Source organism: Geospiza fortis, unplaced genomic scaffold (assembly GCF_000277835.1).
Source record: "Geospiza fortis unplaced genomic scaffold, GeoFor_1.0 scaffold244, whole genome shotgun sequence".
Taxonomy (NCBI): Eukaryota; Metazoa; Chordata; class Aves; order Passeriformes; family Thraupidae; genus Geospiza; species Geospiza fortis.
This window is the reverse complement of record NW_005054370.1, coordinates 3,394,823-3,417,057: the sequence shown is the minus strand read 5'-3', so window position 1 is coordinate 3,417,057 and position 22,235 is coordinate 3,394,823. Positions and strand designations below refer to the sequence as shown.

The following is a 22,235-nucleotide window of genomic DNA, read 5'->3' as shown; positions in this document are numbered from 1 at the left end:
TCATCATGTTGCTGCTTAAGGCTATTGATAGATTGGAAATAAAATTGCAGTTGGGGTAATGTAAATTAACTCTAGCAGTGATAGAAAAATACCTGGGTATTTTACTGAAAACCAGCAATCATTTCAGTACCTGCAGACTTTCTGTAAAATAACTTGCTGAAGTGCCTTGATTCAGTAGAACATGAGCATATGATTTTAATTTTCAGGAATTACTTTAATGTGATCAACCTCCAGGCATTCTAGGCAAGAGCTTAACTTTGGGCATGTGCTTAAGCCTATTTTTGTGCCATGTTTGCCCTGCTTTCACCTACTGCAAGTCTTAAACTTGATCTCACTCTCTTTTCCACAGAGTGTAGAGAGGAGGAGCTCCACTGAAAACAGAGAGATGAGGGAGGTGTAAAACTCAGCAAAATAAAAAGTCCATCCTGGAGACTTTGCAAAAACATCTCGGAAGTGACCACAGGCCTCTGTTGTCTGTTTCCTAGGAATGCATGAAAATTAACCATTGACATGATTTTGTGAGTTGCCAGTGGATGATCCATAACATCCACTATGATCCTTTCATAATTCAGTATCTTGTACTGTTAAATGGCTCTGCCTTCACCATCTTCAGACATCAGCATATTGGACCTTCCTGGGTCTGAGCACTTGCTTTCATACTCTGAATGTCAATTTTATGCAAGATTGGAATATTTTGTTAAAAAATTGCAACTGCTTTTCTGTACTACACAAACAATTGTTTTCCCAGAATATCATTGAAGTTCAAGGGGAAAAATATATTACATGAAATAATCCTTATTTACTGCTGACTGTGGGATACATTTCCTCTGTAATGCACTAATTGGCTACATTTTGTGCTTTGCAAAACAAAATGAAACCCAAACAAAACAAAACAAAAAAAGAAGGGAATAAATATATACTTTTTAGGTTAAAATATTCATAAAAACCAACTTTATCTCAGAAATATTCCGAGATACATAAAATAGAAGAAAATTAAATGAGTCTTTAGTCACAAAATGTACTACATCCCATGATACTAGATTCAATTAATTTAATAAAATATAATATACATATAGATTCTGCACATTGTATTGCTTTTACCTAAGCAGAACATATGCTTAAGTAAGCGTGATATAGGTTAACCACTCTTTTAACCAGCTGGTTCTTTAATCTTTCTTTGGAAATTTTTTACCCAGTGCCATTTTGGAGTACAGAGTTTTTAAGATTTTTTTTCTATTACATGAAAGGAAGAAGACATTTGGCACCAACAGAAAAGCAACTCAGGGGTCCATTTCCGTTTGATCAAAGGAAAAGCTAGGAAGTGTCAACAAGTCTTTCTTTGGGGTAGGAGATGTTGACATACTGTCTGGAAGCAGTGAATCCCCTATATCCACTGAATCCTTGGACTCACAGGACGGAGCACGCCTCCTCAAGCAAACGTCTCCACTGGCAGGTGAGATGCTGTGGGGTCCCCTAGGTACCAAACTCTGCCCATCAGGTGGCTCTATAGATATACAAGGAGGGCTCAGTTTCTTCTTCTGCCGTGTACCTTGCAAGCATTCTATTTCACTGACCACCTGACTTATAAAGCCAGAAGAGCTGGATGTGGAATGGTGCTGAGGGCTGTTTTCTATGGAACAAATCTCTATTGAATGTCTCCTTTGATCATCTAACCAAGAGGGCGGTTTTTTTAGCAGACCCTGGGTGTCTACACTGTGATATTTCTTCAGGTCCTTCCGTATCACGTTGCCAGTATTGCCCATGTTCCTCTTAGGTGTGAGAGGCTGACCCTCCGAACAGGCACTCGAGGCTGTGCAAGTTTCTGAAGTGAAAGGCTCTGAGGAGCTGTTTATTTCAGATACTTCTTGGTCCACTGAATCTTCAGGGGTCTCCTGATTCAAGTCTGCACAAGCACAGGATGCTGGTGCCTGCTTTGAAATATTACACTGATTGTGGGAATGCTGCTGTGTATGGACGCTCGCCCGACTCCAGGCAGCCAACTCATTCACTTCTGAGGGCATCAGAGCCACTGGTGACTCCTCCTTGGGTACAGTGGGAACATTTGGGTCAGAGAGTTCACTCACCTCGGTGTGGAGATTCTCCTTGCTATCCAGAGAGTCATTCCTTATAGCCATCTGTATCAGAGCGCAGAGGGGTTGGGGAGGAGAGGAGTTGCCAGGTGAGAGAGACAGACCAAACAAAGGTTAGTACAGGCAAGGCACAGCATTTACAGGGCACTCAGCTCTGCCGAGATCCCTCAGCACAGACACATTGACTCCTATAACAACCTGTGTTGTGTGTTCTGCCAGTTCTCATTGTCAGGGATCTGTGGGTTTGTCCCTGTGTGACAGCCCTTCACTCTTCCTAAATGGCTGACCTTTAGCTTTCTCCTCTAAGGATGGAGGGCTGCAAAACCAGAATGCCCCCACCCAAACTTACTCATGTTCTTGTTATGCAAAGGATGAAGGTCTACAGCAATGCCCTCAATAATTTCAGCAGCACAGGTGCAAGCAGGAGAGAAAGATGTGCAAGTGAGCCTGTGTATTCCCTTCTCTAGCTCAGGTGATGCTGAGGGCCTGGAATAGGATCCCCAGAGCCAGCAACACCAGAGCAACTTTGCTGTGTGCCAGCATCAAGGCAACAGCCTGTCCCTGGCTTTGGTCCCTAGGCTGGAGCCACAGCTCTGCACCATCTGATGGCAGAAGCTGGAAACACTGGAATCCAAAGCTGGACTAATAATAATCCATAATTATTTCAATTCATTCTGATGCTTAAGTTCAGGCTTCTTAAGGCACATTTTGCCTTGGCTGTCTGGAGCCTTATGAAGCATCAGTGCCTGCTGACAGAGGGAACCTTGGGCATGTTTTGAAGTCTTTGCCTTTTCACTTGTGAAAAGGCCTTGTCAAACAGCTTTAAAGATCAACCACATTAACTGGCCCTTAAAGGCAGAGTATCCGTTTGAGAAGACTTTTAAATTACCTTAAAGATAAAAATTTCACAGGGAAATTTGAAAGAAATGCATACACTTGGTCCCAGTCCTTTAGAAAACTGTAAGGAGATGAAATGATGAGATTCCTCATGCTAAGGAATACTTTTGTGACAAATCACCCCAAAATGATCATACACTTTATATAAATATTGTCCCACAAGGATCATTTGAGCCAAATGATCTCTATCCAGCAAAGCCGTCATCAGCTGCAGTGCGTCCATGTGTGCACAGAAACACCATAGTCTATTGCAGCATCTGCACATTGTGCTCCCTTTGTCAATGGGGATAGCTCAGTGAATATTTAATATGGCAAACAATTTCATCCAGTGCTGGTGAATCCTTTCTAGTTAAAATTTCACAGCATAATGCTGGCAACTAATCAGTCAGGAGTGAAGTTATTCTGGTCTCCTCAGCACCAGTAGTTTTAATGAGTATTTGGGAGAAGAAATCATGTTCATATCCTGAAAAGAGACACAGACCACACGGAAGTTGAATACAGAAGCAAAAAGTAATTGTTGTCATTACTTTTGCTTGCACACCAACCTGTGTTGCACACCACGACAGTATTAGTCACCACCAGCTCTTTCTTTCTCTATGATACAGGCATCTGTGGTTGTTGTTAGTAGTAACAGTACAAATGTTTTACTGGTTTTAGTGGTTTGTTTGAAAAATAAAAGGACCCTCTGCCATCTCAGAGGGGTGTACACCTGTAGCAGCCACAGCTTGGTGTGGGCTACACCTTTGATACAGAGTCCTGGAACTACAAAACCAATATAGGTTTAATTTCAGGTAGAATTCCTCTGGAGAAAAGCCTTTGTGCCATGCACTGCCGAGGAGCACAATCCTCAGCGCGAATGTTTTCCCAAAGCATCCGATCCACTCATCTTCCTCTGCAAGTGCATCGCTAATTGTCAAACATTCCGGAGTCTAAACTGGACGTTACTGTGGGGGCTGTGCTTGCTCTCCAGCACTCTGGAGGGAAAGGGAGGTTAAACACACAGGTTTTAATGTTCAGGGAAAGTGCAAGGACCAGGTATGTGATGGACAAGGTTTATCTATTATGGATTCAGGAGAGGAGAGGACATGAGTCGAAAGAAGGAAGAGGAAGAGGAAGAGGAAGAGGAAGAGGAAAAGGAAAAGGAAAAGGAAAAGGAAAAGGAAAAGGAAAAGGAAAAGGAAAAGGAAAAAAAAGCCAAATCAGAATTGCATGCAGTATATGTAAAGATAAGGATAAATGGGTACTGAAAACCAAACTGCTTTGCCAGTTTGGGCTATTTGATGTGCTAGTGAGATACTAGTGGTAGCAATAAAAAGGAGTCAAGTAGAGAGCACTTGAGCAAGCAGAAGTGCTGCGGCTGTAAAGGGAATTTTGCATTTTAAAGGACCAAGTTTCCCAGTGTCTGGCCATCTAGATTGCAATTAACAGTAACAGCAATATCACCAGAAAAACCTCACTGCTCTGATTAGCCAGACTGGGAGCTCCTTGCTGCTCAGGAGCCTGCCCAAGGCAACCCCTCATGGGTTTGCCAATGGACTGTATCTGCTCACTGCCACAAAACTCTTTACTCTCTGACCTGTCACTCCACGAGCATGTTCATGTCACTGCAGGAGCAGGGAGAGGGAGAAAAGGAGGACAATAAATTGACTTAAACTTATGAAAAGGTCTACAAAAGGAAGCCATCAAAGAGGTGAACAAAATTAGACTGGAGAAGATGGCTAACATGGTAATTAATTCTGGCTAGATCGCTTCAAAATGATGGGTCTGTTATTCATTAGAAAGCAAGAGAGAGTGGTTATGAACTGGAATCATGACATCAATTAGTTTGCCTATTAGTGGTGATTGGGATAGCTGGCCAACCCCATGCAAATGAATACATGCAAGGAATTTCTTATGTCAATTTAGTATTACAGACTAATGTAATTGTTAACCTTGGTACTTCACATCCATTTTTAGAGCTTAATGAATCAACTGTCTAATTTGTCAATGTTGATTAAAAGATGAAAGAAATGGGAATATTTTTATACAGGAAAGAAATTGCTTTTGAAAAAATAGAACTGATCCCCTTTGTGTATATAAAATCAGGCATGGAAATACTGAATAAAGCAGAGTTTTTGAATCAGATGTGCTTCTGGTCCTGGTCCAGCTGCACAATCATTGAAATACGCTTAAAAATGTGAGAGTGAAGCACAAGTTTAAGTATTTTACTAAAAAAAGATAAGTCTAAACTTATGCTTCCAATCAACCAGACTGGAATCTTTGATTAGATCCCTTAGATCTTTGATTGAATCAGGATTTAAATCAATGCCAGGCAAAAACCAGAGATAAAACTGGCTGCAAAATAAAACATGTTCTGCTGTGCATAAAGTCAAACTTTTTAAAAGCTCACAGTTGATGAAAAAATATTTTAATTTTCAGTTCTCACTGTAAAACTAGTATGCATCTCATGATGGTTTTACATACTAGATAACCAATTTCCATGAAACACTTCTCTTTCGGAAAACCAGAGGAGTCAGAGGAGGGCTGGCCTGGGATGGAGTCTGCAATCCTTGTGTCCTTTCCAGCACCAAAAAAATCACAGCAGTTAAGAATGAGTTCCTCAACCCCAACAAGCCCCTGAGGAGCATTTGGCTGCATTTATGAAGAGGATTAAAAAAAATAAAGCGCTAACAATGTGGAGAACATTTAGGCATGTTGCCAAAGGACATGATACTCATCATGCACATTCTTTGGAGACTCCTGGATGGCTTTCAGATCAAAAACCACCAACCATTTTGTTATTTCTGTAGGAGAATTACAGTTCTCTGGAGGTTTCTCTGTGAATCCCTCCTTGAATTTAAAGCATGGTTAACCAGGAAATGCATCAATATAAAAGCCCAGCAGGTTTATGATGATAACTCCGCTTACCTGTCTGCGGAGCAGCCTCTCAGCAGAAGGGGAGTGTGGCTGCTGGGAGACCTGGGGCTTGCTCTCCCCCACCAAATGGTTGTGAGCTCTTACATGGTGGAAATGGTCCTTTGGGATTTGCAGAAGGGAGCTGGTGTCTGCCGGCTGCGACTGCACCGATGCCTTTGAACCTTGCAAGGGGGAGAAGAGGCAGAAATGGGACGTGTTCATCCAAGGGTTGTGTCCCAACCTCAGTGACCTCCCAGGGAAAACTGCTCTGCTGCACCTTGGATTGGACAAGCACAGCGAGACCACTGAATTCAGCATTTGGCTCTCCAGAACTGGGAAAAAATCTCCCATCGACTAATAAATTACTCCAGCATTGTCTATTATTTCATTTTTCTTGGCATTTTCCCCTGATACAACTGGGACTAGCTCCTTTTGAGAACAGAAGACAAGGAACTACAAGTTCATCTGAACTGGCAATTCCTGCATCTCTGCTTTTGGGCTAATAACTACGTAGGCAGCCTCACTTCTGAGCACTGCAAACATCTGACTTTGAAAGGCTGAAGGTTTCCCCATGCCTGAACCCACATGGAGACCAACGGCTGGGATCTCCAAATCAGCATGCACACGCTGGAAATGAAGTGAAAGGGAACGGCACCTGGCAGCTCTCAAGGCTGGTTTTACAAAGCCTCCCAGAAGAAGGAAACACATACTCTCCAACCTCTTCCTGACCCTTCATGGTTGCTGGCTACTACTTCTAAAAGGTTTGAAACTCTGTGTGCTCCCCTCACACACAGGCTCAATGTTTTTCAAAACAATTCATTTAATCTGGACCACATCCCAGAGAATCTCATTTGTCCTGGAATCTTTCCCAGAGCAACAGTCCCATTACCAAGGAGTATTCAAACAAATGCCTCCTGCAAGTGCCAGTGTTTCTGACAACAAAACCTTCTCAGCTTGAAATATTGTGGCTTGGTTGTGGTGATTTATTAGAGGTGCCTGGCACCTTTTGCTGTCTTCACTGCACTCTATAATATTACAAACTGTAAACAAGTGGTGGTGACTTCCCCCACCCTGAAAAGCAGTGACATTGTAGGTGGAAGAGGACAGTGATATGTCAGAATGTGGGGACCTTACACACCTCCCAGCACTATGGCCTGCTTAAGACGATTGGAATTTCACCAGCAGGAGAAAAACACAATAGGTTTAATTGCTTATTGTGGTTACAAGACATCAGCTTTACCTCTCCAAAGTATTTCTGATACACCTCAGTGGAACAGTTGTTCCTGTGGATTTACAAGGGTGCAATGCCTGTCCCCAAAAAGCCACGGCTGTCAGATAGGGCTATTCAGGTTCTCCAAACTGAAACTGGGAAGTGAAATTTTGAAAAACAAGGGATTCATAAATTATCCAGTCCCTTGCTGATGAAGTTTTTGTTTAAGACAGTGCAAATACATCCCAATTAAAGATCAACAATGAAACACTGGAAATTCCCTCTGCAGCAAACACGATTCTTTCATATGGCCAGGAATTTCTTGACTGTTACAGAGACCCATAAATTCTCGCTCAACTGAAGGTAATGGGAGATTTGCTATTGCTTTCAATGGGATTTTAGCTGCACCATTAGCATTATGTGTGAACAGGTTCTTCAAAACATTACTCTTGACCTTGAAAATTGTGTATTGTGGCAGAGATTTCTCACAACACCAGATTCATCTTCCTTCCTTGTGCCCGCATATTTTTTTGCTTCTGTTCAACAGTAGCTATTCATCCAAATTCTTATTACTATGCAAATTTCAACATCTTATTTCTAATCTGTTCAAATCTCCTACCATTCTGAACATTGCTGAAATTATGTTTTGCTTAGAGGCTTTCAAATGGCAATGCTTGTAAAAATGTCACTGTCTTATTGGTGACAAATTTCTAAATTGATGGCATGTACAGACAAATTAAAGGTGCCTCCATTCACTTCCCAGCCCCAGGTAACCCCTGGCAGGCAGAAGAACTGGGGGCACAGGGACAAGCTCTGGGAGACAACTGCAAGCACAGGGACAGAGGTGCAGGCAGGGAGAGCCCTCCCTGTACCTAAGAATATCTCTGAATTTAGCTCCAAGATGTATATCCCAACCATGCACACTGGGAAGAACAATTCCACACTCTCTCATTTTCCCATTCATCTCACACCAACATGTCTCTCAATTCAGCACATTTATATCCATTTTACAGGCATTTAGAGACACCTTCTTCCCGTCTTTCACAGATGTTCCCAGACAGAGCTTCTGAACAGGTACTGCTGCAAAAAACAGACAGGAGGAAATATTTCTTTACTGGGATTTCTCCTCTGGGGCCTGGTGGGACAGATGGAGCCCAGGCTGTAGGGACTGTAACCTTAGGCAACCAGGCAGGAGACAGTAAGTGTTGAGCCAGACCACTGTCGCATTGTCAAAAAATCCTGAGGAAAGGAGTTACCTTAAACAGGGCTTTGTAAATTGTGGAGGGTCTTTGGAAGTTGTGGAGAGTCTTTTGACAGCCATTCCACAGGTCTAAACGCACGACTGTGCCCTATTGGCAAATCCTACTATTGTCCCAGCTGAGAGAGGTGTACCTGATTGGGACTTGTGATGTGCTGGTTTCCTGTTGCCCAGGGAGGCAGGGCAGGGGCTGGAGTAGGGCGGCTGGAACATGTAGCTGTCATTTGGCAAGGAGTGGGTGCGTCCCACCGAGGGCTTCCTCACACTCAGCAGGTCCTTGCTGGGGGACAGGGTCAGCGTGTCGTCCTTGGAGCGGAGACCAGCCTGAGGGGAAGAAAAATGTGAGGAAGGCAGGTATGGAAGGGTGGGAAAAAGGAGAAGTACCCAGAAACGCGATTGACAGCCATTGCAACCAGGATGGCACGATGGGCATGCACAGGGTGCACAAATGGATCTATCAGGGAGCCATCCCCCTTTGTCGGGGTTGTCAATAAACTCTCACACAATGGACCACAGAAACAGGAAGCCACAACGTAGGAATAAACCATGACTATTTCAGAGATATGCAAAGAAGGCATCATGCCTCAAGGTCAGCAAAGGTCACATGCTTGGCAGAACTTTGACCCTCTCAGCAAGACAGGCTTTTGCAAACGTGAGTAGTTTCCTCTTTTAACAATAAAAGAAAGAAAAACAAACAAAAGAACCCCAATCCAAATGCAAAAACTAGTTTGTAAAAATATTTTCTGTTCTGGCTCACAGCACAATTTTATTGGATTTTCTTCTCACATAATGAATAACTAAACCTATTTTATTGAAAAGGGTATCTAAACCTACTGCTTCAGGGTGAAAGCCATTCTCTAATTAGAAGGGATCTAATGCAAGCAAGGGTTATTGTATATATGTTGACTGTGGAATTTTTACAGCCAAAGAGACTCTTGGAATGGGCAGCCCCAGAGGCAATATTGAGGGGATTCAGCTCTCATTTAATAAGAAAATATCTCCATCCCAGAAATGTTCTTGGGTGTTATTGTCTTGGAGAGTATTAGCAAAAATGGAAGCAAAGTCATCTTCCCAGTGTATTTCTAATGAAACAATTATTTAATTATTAAAATGTCTCAAGTGAAAAACACAGGAATAAGTTTGTGCCACTGTAGTCTAGTACAGTATTTAGCTGATCATTTTTGGAAAACTTTAGATCTTATTTTCTGAAAAATTTTCCCTTCACTCAGTGCATTATAGGTTTTCTAGAATCAACACAGATTTTTTTGATCCCAATTTTATCCTTCAGTCATAAAAACAAAATTTCATGATGGCATTTATTTGCACAAGAAACAGGATGAGATTAAAAGGAATTTGCAAAAAGAATAAAGGAGATCACTGTTTCAAATTTAATGAACAAAACAGGTCTGCACTGCCACACAGCATTTATTTCAGTCCTTGAGAAACTGCTTATTTGGATAGAGCTTGGACACAGACTAGATAAGGGAGACTGCAATCTCCTGATACAGCTTGGAGAAGGAGAGCAAAACCTGTGCTGGTAAAGCTGAGAGTCTGGATTTGGGAACCTCTCTGTCCCTCCCTGCCTTCCCCTTCTACCCACTTCATGCTGTTTTGCTGTCATACTGCTGAGCTTACAGCAGAAAAGGTGACCTGAAACCTGAGATCTCAAACTCAAGACTCATCTGAATCTGAACATGACAACTTGGATTTGAGACCCCATCCAAATCCAACCTCCAGTGAACCGTTGGGTTCGTCTGGATCCAGTATGGGTTATTTCCACTTTTGGATAATCTTGGGGCAAATCTCATGACTGAAATTCATGAAAACCATTGAAAATGGCTGCAAAATGATCTTCCCAGGTCAGGCTACAGAGCAGTGGGAGCACATGACTTTTTGGTTCAGTGGTACTTTTGAAAAACATGTTGTTTTGGCTTGACTGAAAATAAAACCCAAGTTTTCCTTGAACCAAAAAAACAAAACAAAACAAAACAAAACAAAACAAAAAACCAAAAAAAGACCAAAAAACAAACCCAAAAACAATACAAAACCAAAAACCAAACCAACCAACCAACCAAACAAAAAAACCCCAATCCAAATATTTTTCAACTAAAGCCACATCTAAATGAAGTGTAAAAATATATTTAGAAGACATTTCAATGCAAGCTTGCAGTCTTTCAGGGGTTTGGGCAACTGTTGCGACCAAGAACATTTTGGTATGGATAAAAATTCACAAAACCCTTTGTTCAACATAGTTTTGCCCTTTTTTTGGAGAGGGGAGGAAAAACATCTCTCCTGGCTGTATCTTTGAGACTTTGCAGTGCTGTCAAACAAGGTTGTCTAATATGATTCAGTTCTAGGAGGGTTTCTCCTCTGTCCAACTCTCCATACTAATTTTGAAACAAAAAGCCTCATACAAGAAGTAAAACGGAGTCTACAAAATCTTTTGCACAGGATGCCATGAAGCATGATGGGAAATATTGTCACGGTTTAAGAAATTTTTCTCAAATAAGTGCTAATTAGGATGACAGTCAACTAATATGGCAGAAAATTTATGAACAACACAAACATCCAAAGGTAGGTACATGAACAACAACAAAGAAAACAAGAATGATCTAAAATTTTGAGAAAGGAGTTATGTCTGTTGTACAGCAGAAAAAAAGCACTTGACTGTTACACAGCTAAAAATGTCTAATGTTTCAAAGAGGAGATGGTGAAGGCAGGGTTCAAAATACTGGTTATGTCAGTAAAAAAACCACTGAATAGTCAATTTTAAAATTTTTTTCAGCATAGTGGCTGCTAGAAAGAATTTGCGAAACATGTATCATCTTGGAGAGATCCCCATTTGATATTTGTAAAAGAAGCGGTCTGGCACCAATCATGCAAAAAGCCTTGTGGTGCCTGTGTTCATAATGACAAAAATCCACTCCAAATCGAAGTGTTGGGGCTGACCCTTCAGCAGAGGACATGGGTCATTAGCTCATCACTGATTTGTTTCACATGGGGAGGAAATTTCAACCTTGCTGCTTTTCCAAAGCCTCTTTTTTTTACTACTTATTTTACTTGTAGAAAACACATTGTTTATAAGACACCAAAAGAAAAATTGAAATAACCATTCATTCCTCACAAGGAGCCAAGATTGTGGACAAGAGTGACAAAACCCAGGACCTAATGGCATTAAGGACAGCATCCTGTTCAGGGAAGAGGTTGGTGCTATTTGGGAAGGGGTTGGAACTGGAAATGCCATTAGGCAGGTGCAGAGAGATGGGAGCAGTATTTCGAACCCTGTAAACATCAGACTACACAGTGACCAGTGTATGTACATTGCTTTCCAGAGCATTAAGTAAGTGTGTGTTAATGTCATCAGGAAAAGAGTCATCCGTCAGAGCTAAGGACCAGGACTTTTCAGAGAGAATATCTGACGTCAGAGATAGAGCCTCCATCTCAGCTAGAGGGATCTAAAGGGAGAAATGATTAAACATAAGAAACCAGGACACAAATATTTTGGAAAAGAAAATTAAAAAAAGAAAAAGAAAGTATCATAATCTAAATACTTCTAGACACTAAAGCAATATCCCTGCAGTGGGAGAGCTACATCATACACATTGTTACCAGGGACAGAACATTGAAGAAATTAAATATAATGAAGAAATTAAAAAAGGAGTGGGACATTCATACTTTAGTGCTTACCAAGGATCCGGGAGAGGGTTTAAAACCATACACTAATGCTAGCATTGTATTTTGCGGTTCTCCTGTCTACATGAATAAGCAAAAGTAACGCTGCTCTCATAACAGAGAGATTAATCGTCTTGGCTGTGATCAAATACAAGAGGTTTCAAGATCTGATTTCTCTGAAGTTGTTCCTCCCAATAACCATCCTGGTTTCTAAGATAAACTTGTTCAGTCTCCAAAGATTCCCCAACAACAAAACCATATTTTTGGGTGAGGTATGGAGTGTGCCTTTCCCTGTGCCCCAGGGAGGCTGCAGGGACCACTTCCTCCCCCACTCCCCCTTCCCCCCCAAGAGGCAGGTGGGACCATAATTCACTTCCTCACAGATAAAAGGGCACAGGGAGAAACTTAAAATTTTATTTTGGTCAGCAAACACCTTCCTGGTGCTTTCAGCTCATTTTGGCTGGCTATAGAGCCTCCAGTGACATCAATGACTGACCTACTAAAACAGCCAAATGCTTTTTTCAGCCCCTAAATGCCCCTCAGACCTGGTCCCAGCTGTCTCCTCTGGTGCTGAGAAATCCTGACTTGGGAATCAGCTCTACACAGCCACGCTCCTGTTTTCATGCATCTTGCGCAAACGGATCCCCACTGAAGACATTCAATCTATGAATGGCCTTATCAAATCATTGATGAAGCTCTCTCCCTAGACACAGAGGTCTTTTTATAAGAAATGTGAAAATGTCACTTCAGATTTTGGAGGAAAAAGAGGGGGAAAAGAGGACAAGCGGCATCTCCCCCAGAGCAGCAGTTCTGCTGCCAGGCACTGTAAGAGGGGGTGTCTGCCCTGCAGCAGGCTCAGTTCTCCCCAGATCCCCTCCCTGGATACAGTGCTTATGACACCAGGAATGGCATTTCACCAGGTAACCTCTAAACCCAGCTCATGCTCACAGGGGCTGCCTGCTCTAGGTAAGTCCCAGGTGCTTCCTTTTCATTTCTCACTGTGCATTTTTTTTGCCATCTTCTGTGCTTGAAAAGTCTTTCAGCAGTAATAAATCTTCCGAGAAAAAACAGAGAGGCCCAGATCTCTTGCATTGAAGTTGTCAAAGGACTGGGTTTTCTCACTCTTAGAAATGGCAGCCACAGGATGAAACAAACCCAACGATGAGTGAGCCTGGAGAGGCTCAAAATTCAGCTGAGATAAGTAAGAGGGACGGACTCCTCTCATCTAACCTCGGCTCTGATACCTCTTCTAGCACACTTATCTGCTGGCAATGGATAAGAGAGATGATTTGGAGCCCCTGATTTAATATGAGGCTCCCCTAAAAGGCATCGCTGTGAAGGCTGCCAGCCTAAGGACAGGAATCCCTAAGTGGGACCCACCAACCAGAGCCAGGAAAAAGCTGTGCAGCAGCATGGTGGACTCCAGCAGCTCCTGCCTGCTGGAACTGCCCTGCTGAGAGCTGCTATTAATCAGGTTGCTTTCAGCAAGTCCCAGCACTGCTCTAAATTCCTGAGTTGCCTTAGAACATGACAAATGGTGTGAACAGACAAGCCAAAATGTAAACAAAACATCACCCCACTTCAGCCTTCCCAAATCCAAAACTGAGTTTGAAGCCGTCAAAACATTTTGTTGGAAACACCTAACTGATTTAGGCCAGTTTTAATTATAGACAGGGGGGGAAAAAAGCTTAAATTTTAAAAGAAAAAGCCATTGCAAACTGGAATGCTATATTTTTTCATTACAGAAATGTCAGAACAAACCCATTTTTTTTGCTGCAGCAGCACTTTCTGGTGAAAAATGTTGTGACAAAAAATTTTCAACCAGCTCTCACTGAGTTTCCTACTGACCCTCTGTCTTCCCTGCTAAAGCTACTATCTCTATTCCTCTGGCAATTATTAGAGACAACCACTTCCTATAGCTTAATAGACCCTGGGATGCAATATGGAGCAATCAGAGGGAGACATGTAATCCTGCTATATAAAGATCTGCAGTAGGATTTCATTTTACCTAAGCTTGTTCCTTTCCTCTAATGAACCATCAAAAGTTGGGTAATTTAGAGTGTCAGTGAGCTCATAAACAAGCACACTGATTTAACAAGAAGACTTCTGCTATTTTTAGACGGTGATGGGGGGGAGAAGGGGGAATAGATCAAGAAATATGGAATTTGCTCAATTCCAACTGCAGCAAAAAATAGGTGTGCTTGAATTGTTATCATGGTCACTGCTGTCTTTTAGGGAAAATATTTGCTCTAAAGAACAATGCAGTTTAAAAAGTAGGTATTTTAGTCTAGGAAATAAGTGGACTAATTTTAAACAAGCACTGTCTGCTTGAGAAAGCACTGGAGCACACAGTTACTTCTGTGCATCATTAAGGGCTGCCTCCCCTCCCAAATTCATTGGATCAGAGATGAGGATCTAGTTTACAGTGACCCATTTGCAAGAAGGGTGTTTAGGAAAACCTTTCAAAACTGGATTTTCATGCAGTACAAGTAGGCACAGAACACAGAGATCATTTGATGAAACCAATCAACTCAGGCTCTGCTCTGAGAAAACCTCACACTGCAGGCTCTGCAGACATTCCCTGACATTGCTGTGGAGCCCTGCTTAGGAGCAGGAAGCCAAATGTAAGAACCCCACTGAAGGATGGAGATGGAATTTTGCACATTTCCCATCTAACACCCATGAACTATAAATCCCAATGAAAAAATTCTTACTGTGTTGAAAGGGGAAAGGAAAAGTCTGAGCATGTTCTCTTCCTCTTGCATTGATATACAACATCATATACTCCCACAGAAAAAGCCAAAGTGACTTATGCTTCCCAATACCTGTGACTGCATTACATAAAGAACTTTAACTTGCTATTAAAGGTCTCGGTCAAATTGAGTTTGGATGGAGACTTTGCAGGAAATTAGGAATATTAACCTGGTTCTCAGAGTTGTAATATTCAGGAGCTGGGAGGGCATAATGATGGCACACAGAGCCTGACAGGTTGTCCATCAGCTTCAGCTCTCCTTCCAGAGACTCCTGGATCAGCAGTGATATGGTATCAAACAAGTGCCTTTCCTAGGAAGGGTGGTGTATAGCATGCAGAGAGAGAGAGAGCAAGCCAAAAAGAGAGGAAAAAGGCGAGGGATAGAGACAGAGAGAAAAAAAGGACAGCATATCAAACCCAACAACCAAAATGAGGGAAAAAAAATAGAAGGGGGAAAAAAGGTAGAAACATTCAAGGAGAACAGCAGTAACAGGAACAATGGGACAGGAGAAAAGGAGAGAGAACAGTGCAGTAATATCACGGTGAGCAGAGACAGCTTTCCCAGACATTACAAGAGATGGGGCGACGGCAACTGCCCCAAGACCATGGCTGCTCCCACCCAGAACCCTTCTTGGGGACAATCTCCCTCTCATCAAACATGGCCAGTCATTTCTGGAGGCTGAGCAGCATTTTTCCATTGGTGCTGTCAACTTCAACAGGACTACTTGCTGCAAGACTTCTACACACATGGTCCATGCTTTTGAGCTCCAGGACCTAATACTTGACACCTAAATCCATATCCAGAAGGCACAGAAATCAAAATAACCTGACTGAAGAGAAGCTGAGTGTCCTATCCATGGATGCTGCAACTGAGCATGATGGACACATGTCAGGTCACTAATTCATGTGCCAGACATGGGCTGAGGTGCCCCCAGTGCTCTGGCCAATGTTAAACCAGCCGGCCACAGCACTAGGGTTGTACAGAGCAGGGTCTGGCTTTTGCAGGCAGCAGGGGAGTGATTTCAGGGAGCACCTTCCATGTAGGGAATGCCCAACGCATACAATGAGATGAGGACCAGTGCTACAGTCAAACACCACACAGCGCAAAAATCCCAGGAATGAGGCAACCAAAAGAGCATGCTGTCATTGCAGGGTTGTGTCCTGGGAATTGTATTCCTCTGCTGTCAAGCTCAAGCATCAGATTTGTCCTGAAGATTTTGGTTGGGAAAATAAATAGTCGGAATAAGATCTCCTGGAGGTTTTTGAGGCTTCTGTTTGAGGGAAAGAGCAAGAAACACACTTCGAAGGTTATTACTGGAATAAACCCCTTCCCAGGCCGCCTTCAGAGAGGGCACGTTTAACAGACTGCAGAGTGACGGTATCATTCTGACTGATTTGTCTCACAATTTTGCAATTTCTCTTTTTTGCCAGTTTCAGTGCTGGTGCAGGACAACAGGGCTGAAGACAGTTTGCCTGTACTCTGCTCAACACATACAGCACCAGTTGGGATGTGTTGTTTCTTCCTAGAGGACGTAATAAATCTGGATTTCCCCATAGGGCCCTGAACTCCTTTTTCCTGAGCCAAAGAGCAGCTTTGGACTCTATCTCAAACATCAGAGATTCTAATGGCACCAGAAATTTCCAGTAGCTTAGGAACTGAAACAAAGATTAACTGGGGATTTACTCTCTTTCACCCTTGGACTAAAAATCATAAATTAGTTTTTCATGCATTAGAATATGCATTAGTCTACCCCAGGCTGCAGCCAAGACATGCTGTTGTGAAATCATGATGTAATAAAAGTTAATGAGGTCTGCAGAGAATTTAACCCAATCTGCAATCAGCTAAGACTAAAAAAAGGCTGGACTGTATTTCCTGAGTAATTTCAGCTCAGTGACCTCCCAAATAACTTGTCTGGGGCTTGATGTCACCTCTCATTCCTCAAACTGAGTCTTCATCCAAAAACTGTGCTTTAGGGAGACATGGTGCAGCTCATAGCAGCTCCCACATTACACCCATGCTTCTGCGAGTGGGAGTTCTGCCACCAGCTCTGGTAAGCTCAAGTTTGAGTCTCATCTGGATTATTCTATTGTTAAGAGAATCTTTTCTTACAAGCCTGACTGTGGGGATGGATATTAAATTGAGGTTACATAAAACAAATTTAATACTGAAGTAAAGATTAGCAAGTTTTATTCCTCTTTTATGTTGGGGTTCATGGTCTGTATTAGAAAAGCAAACACATTATGCTCATGATTTTGCTATCACAAAGGACCAGTCAAAACTGTGAATTAGAGTAAATTTGGAGCTAGCTCTGAACTCTGTAGCTTGAGCTGACCTCCAGAGTAAATTGCAAAACTCTCTTCCTCCAAACAGATGCATCAAGGTGGACTGGAGATTGCCAGTTGTCTCTTCCCTGCAGCATTGGCTCCCAAACCACAAAAGAGTCAGCAGCAGACAGCAGGGAACACAAACCCAGAACATCTGGTACACACCTCTTTGACTACGAACTCATGCAAGGTCTTCCCCAACAAAAATGCAGGTCAAGCTCTCCTCACCCTCCAACAGAGATTCTCACCATATGATAAGCTAGTGAGAGCTGAGAATCCACCTTGATTTGCATGGGATTGGTAAATCCGCTGGGGTTCTCTGGTCTCTCTCCACTGGTGGTGCCTGTCCACGCAAAGATGTTTGAGGGGCTGTGCTGGCCAGTGCTGATGGTCTTCATCTCCATCTCCAGTTCTGCTTCAAGCTCTGCCTCCTCCTTTGCCTCCTTGTTGCTCTCCTCCAAGTGCTTCATGAGCACCGCAATCACCACATTCACCAGGACAAACTGGGCTGTCAGCACAAAGGAGACGAAGTAGATGGGGGAAATGACGGTATTGTAACAGGTGGACTCCTGGTCACAGTCACGCAGTGTGTCCTGGAAACAGTGAAGGAAAGATCATAGAATCAACCAGGCTGGATAAGACCTTGGAGATTGTCAAGTACAACCTATCACCTAACACCAACTTATCAACTAAACAATGACACTAAGAGATGGAGGGATGTGAAGAGATTGCAGCATGAACCACAGTCTGCAATGGGTTGTCCTTTCATGAAGAAAACTGAGAAGATTTGGCAAATTTCACATCTAGAACAGCAATAGACTTGCTGACAAAAACTTAACACTTACCTTCATTATCCCATTCCAGTTGTCTCCTGTGGATACTCGGAATAGGGTCAGGAAGGCCATCCCAAAGTTCCTGAATGTGGCATGCCGTCCCAGCCCCTCGCAGGGGTGTGTGTCATCACACTCTGTAAGACCAAGCACAGCTGTGAGACCCCCCACTCCAACACCATTCCCACCCCTCCCACTGGCACAGGAAGACTCACCAAGGTCTCCAAACAGCTCCACTCCAAGAGCTGCAAATATGAAAAACAACAACATGAAGAGAAGGCCCAGATTTCCCACCTGAAAAGAGAAAAAGAAATGGGGGGAAAAAACACAAAAAAAAGAGAACATTCATTGATTTTTTTTTTGTTCCAGACCTGTTTCTTGCTGTATTCTTTATTCCAAAACTTAAATTGGTTCAGGGCAAAAATGTGGGGACTGTATCTCAGTGCTTCGAGAGGGAAATGTGATTCTCTAATGACAGTAAAGATAAAATTATTAGCATTCCTCTGCAATAGGAAATGAGCTGTGGGCCAGAGGAGCTCTGGCTTGATATGGCAGTGGGTTACCTGTGGTAGCGCTTGCATCACGGTGTCCAGGAGGGCCCTCATCCCCACAGCCATCTTCAGCAACTTCAGCACTGTGGAAAACACATTTGCAGTATGGTAACGGCAGCATTAGCACAGACGCACAAACTCAGTCCTTCTCCCAGGAGCCACAGATTATAGGAAGAGAAACATGAAATCTTGTCAAGTGTTCTCCATTAGCTGCTACAGTCCTTGGCCTTTTTACATCATTCGTTGTTGCCTGGATACTATCAAAATCCCATGAATAGCAGCATCACCTACTCTGAGACTTAGAGAAAGCGTTATCACTCTGCCTGGCTCTTCCTTCCCCACTTTATCTGTGTTGGACTCATCTCCTTCCTCTGGTAATCATGAGCAGTTCCTTTCCCAGCCCTGGGGCTACTTTCCCACTTCCATAAGCTACCCACTTTCGTACATGATTCACTGAGGAATGATTTACACATCTCTTCCAGAAGGCTGCGTTTCCAATTGGAAGCTGGATGTATTTTTAATTCTGAAAGGGATCCAATGCACAGAAAACCCACTTTTCCCCCCTCTTGAGACAGCAGCATTTAATTTCTCCTCCAGCTCCTTCTCTGCTTAGATGAGGGCTGTAATCAAAACAATTCTTCCTCAGAGCACAATACCCTTCAGGAGGGCCTGGAAGTACTTCATTAAGGGCCTGAGCACTCACATTTTACATCTTCAATATTTGGCCTTGACACCTCCCTGTTTTGAAAAATCAACTTCTTCAATTGGTGAAGAAGTTGGCTCCCTGACTTGGGAATGTGTCTGAAGGGACAGATGGATACAGTGTGACAAGGCACGCTTTGTCACCAAGTGGTGTGATGTAAAGCCTCATGGGAATTTAAATTTATTAGATGCTCAGCTTTTAAAGCCAATGTACTCAAGCTTGTATTCTCTAATCCCTGTTAGAGATGACTTTGATTTGACTGGAGCAATTTTCCCAGGTACATCTCTGGGAGTTACTGCCACAGCTACTTCTCCTTAATTTCTAAGCTCTCAGCCTTCAAGATCTCTTAAGGCAGAAACACATGGTCAGTTGGCTCAGCTTTTTGGCTCCTTGCAAGTATTTTCCCCCATTGTTCTTTCATTTGTTTACAGCCTGTGATGCCAGAACTATGCATATCGTGATGGGGATGTGCCCCAGGACTGTTTCTCAATGCTTAACTCTCTCCTGGTGCCAACCACATACCTCAAACACAAGTAAATTCTGCTTTATCCCTCTCACCTCGGGCGATTCTGAGAACTCTCATGATCCGGATAATTGTGGGGTTAATTGGTAGCGAAGCATTCACCTCGATCTCTTCCAAAGTGATGCCCATGATAGACAGCAGCACAATTGCCAGATCTAATTGGTTCCATCTGGAGACAGCAAAAAGTGAAGTTTAACATCTACTAAGAAGCTGGCAATGGGAGGCAGTCTGTTTCACATGGATTCCAGTCATTTCAATGGTTTGAGAACGCAAATGAATCTGCAGTATTTTTCTGAGGGTATTATACAAAAGCAGGGATGTTATGAAATCATTACAACTAATACATCTCATTAGAAAACCAGCCAATTCCAAACATATCCTTGACTGAGGGGAAAGAGGAACAAAAGCTGCGAAGGTTTTTACCCAGAGACTCCAAACCTCAGGAGAGACACTGTGTTGTCTGTCTAGCCACTTCTAGACATGACACTTGTGGACCTCGATGTGAGATCTGCCCCAGAGAGAACAGGACCCTATGTCCAGTCCTTGGAAAAAAAGTTGTGTTGGTGAAAGAAAGGCCCCAAGGATTTGTGCCAGGCTGGAGAAACTGTTAATTCCAGTATGGACACACAAAATGTGGGGATAGGGATGGAACCATCCACTGCTTGCTGAAGGGCTCATGTGAAGGCCTGCTTAGTGCCCTGGTTTTGGTATTAACTTTGAAGAAGACAAAAATGGGAGAAAGATCCACCAAGGACATAAGATTTGTGTTTGTGAAGTAAGAGAGTGAAAATCTAGATAAAGACACTATGTCATCCATTACTTCTCATCTGCATTAAAAAGAGGTCTTTTCTTTCTTTCATGTTCACTCAGGGATAGATTCTTCCTCTTACATAAATTTTGTCACTTCAGCAGGTTCACTTGATTATATGGACATGCAACTGGCATGAGAACTGGCTGCTTGGTGGACATCTGTCCCTCCTTCATCTGCTCCCAAGGGCCAAAATGGTGCAATCCCACTCTTTGGCCTGCACAATTCATCCTCTAGCTTACATCCCATGTCTCCTCCTACCCAGCCTTCAACCAGTCACTCCAAAAAGCCTTCATACATATCAGACTCACAGTATGGCCCAGAGCATGGGAATTCAGGACATGGAATGTGGGCAGCTCTTCGCAGAGCCTGCTGCTCACCTCGTGATCACAATGGATCTTTTGTTACCTGTCTTGGAAGAAGCGGCGAAATCCAAAGGCAATAAGCTTGAAAACAGATTCCATGACAAAGATAACGGTGAAGATGTAATTGCAAATCTTCAGGGCTTCGTCAAGAACCTGGGATATGGACACAGGACTGGGGTTAGATGTTAGTTCTGCAGAGGTGCTTTGCTGCCTCCAAAACTGACTCTTGTGTCATCAGTTACCCATTACAGTTAAAAGTCTTCAAACATGGGCTCTCTCTGTTGAAAAATGTCCCAGGGAAAAGTCCCAGGGATTCATGGTGTACACTTGCTGCCTGGTGATAGAATCTCAGGAGGGGCTGACATAGGCCCAACGCACAACTCACCCCCCTAGCAGCAGCACAGCCCCGTCTGGGATCACTGGTGTGCGCAGAAAGAGCTGCTGCATTTGCTGGTCTCAGCAGCACAAGACCTCTTGTGCTTTTGTCAGAGAGCTGAATTTCATCCCACTTGTCCATTTGTGCAAGTGCTGGCCAAATGGCTCCTTGGTGACAGCCTGCCATTACTTCTCACCTTGAGCTTTTGGCAAGGAGCGCAACAGAGGGATGACATGCCAGGGGAAGCAAGTGCCTTGCATTTTCCTCTGCCCCCCTTCCCTCTGCAAGAAGTCAGTCTGGTGTTTAATCCAAGTGCATCCTGGCTGGGACAACTCTTGCACAGTCCGGCATTAAGATACACCAGAAGTGATTTCATCCCCAAAAGCCTCACTCATGAAGGAACACTGTGGTAGCAGCATCCTTCACAGCCTCTTAAGTAATGTGCATTGAATTTCTCCTGGCTGGCAAACAGGATGGTAATAACAATGTCCAGGCCAGTGTTAGGGAACAGGGGAGATGTGCTCACAGACCAAACCCAACATTTACCGATCCCTGAGTAGGAGAAATCATAGCAGAAGGAGTTTAAGTCATGTACTCTGCCTCTGTGCTACAGTTTAGCTTCAAGCATCCATGGACAAAAATCACCTCATGTGACCAAGAAGCACAAGCCCAGCTACCAAAGGAAGCTGTGGCTCTGAGCAAGCCTCCCTGCCACACTGCAGGGCACTTGGACTCTGCAGCAAATGAGCACATTTAGCTGGCAGAAGCAGATTTTGCTCAGCAGCCCTTTACTCAAGCCACCTCTCTGCACACTGCAGCATTCCCTCCTCTCCAGGAGCTGCAGCATTTCCATCTGGGGTCTCATCCCCAGGGCATCCTGCTATATCCAAAAACCAACCCCTTTCAGCACCAAGAAATCACTAGTTTGGATATAAATCTCTTTGGTACATTTGGCCATCAAATATCTTCGGGATCCCAGC

General features: G+C 43.3%; 1 protein-coding gene across 6 annotated transcripts in view; it reads right to left on the bottom strand.

Moving 5' to 3' along the window:
• Positions 1 to 1,031: 1,031 nt before the first annotated feature.
• The window catches only part of CACNA1G (calcium voltage-gated channel subunit alpha1 G), a 98,168-nt gene continuing 76,964 nt past the window's right edge, over positions 1,032 to 22,235 (bottom strand). For 2 of the 6 annotated variants that reach the window (XM_031060004.1, XM_031060010.1), the window contains 9 exons: positions 20,923 to 21,032; positions 19,742 to 19,875; positions 18,493 to 18,563; positions 18,145 to 18,223; positions 17,945 to 18,066; positions 17,348 to 17,692; positions 8,485 to 8,674; positions 5,895 to 6,064; positions 1,032 to 2,135 (listed from right to left, as the gene is read on the bottom strand). In XM_031060004.1, the coding sequence (XP_030915864.1) occupies positions 1,281 to 2,135; positions 5,895 to 6,064; positions 8,485 to 8,674; positions 17,348 to 17,692; positions 17,945 to 18,066; positions 18,145 to 18,223; positions 18,493 to 18,563; positions 19,742 to 19,875; positions 20,923 to 21,032 (2,076 nt within the window). In that variant the 3' untranslated portion in view covers positions 1,032 to 1,280. The remainder of the gene's footprint in view (positions 2,136 to 5,894; positions 6,065 to 8,484; positions 8,675 to 17,347; positions 17,693 to 17,944; positions 18,067 to 18,144; positions 18,224 to 18,492; positions 18,564 to 19,741; positions 19,876 to 20,922; positions 21,033 to 22,235) is intronic. The other 4 variants (XM_031060006.1, XM_031060007.1, XM_031060008.1 and 1 more) reach the window with 4 other exon arrangements.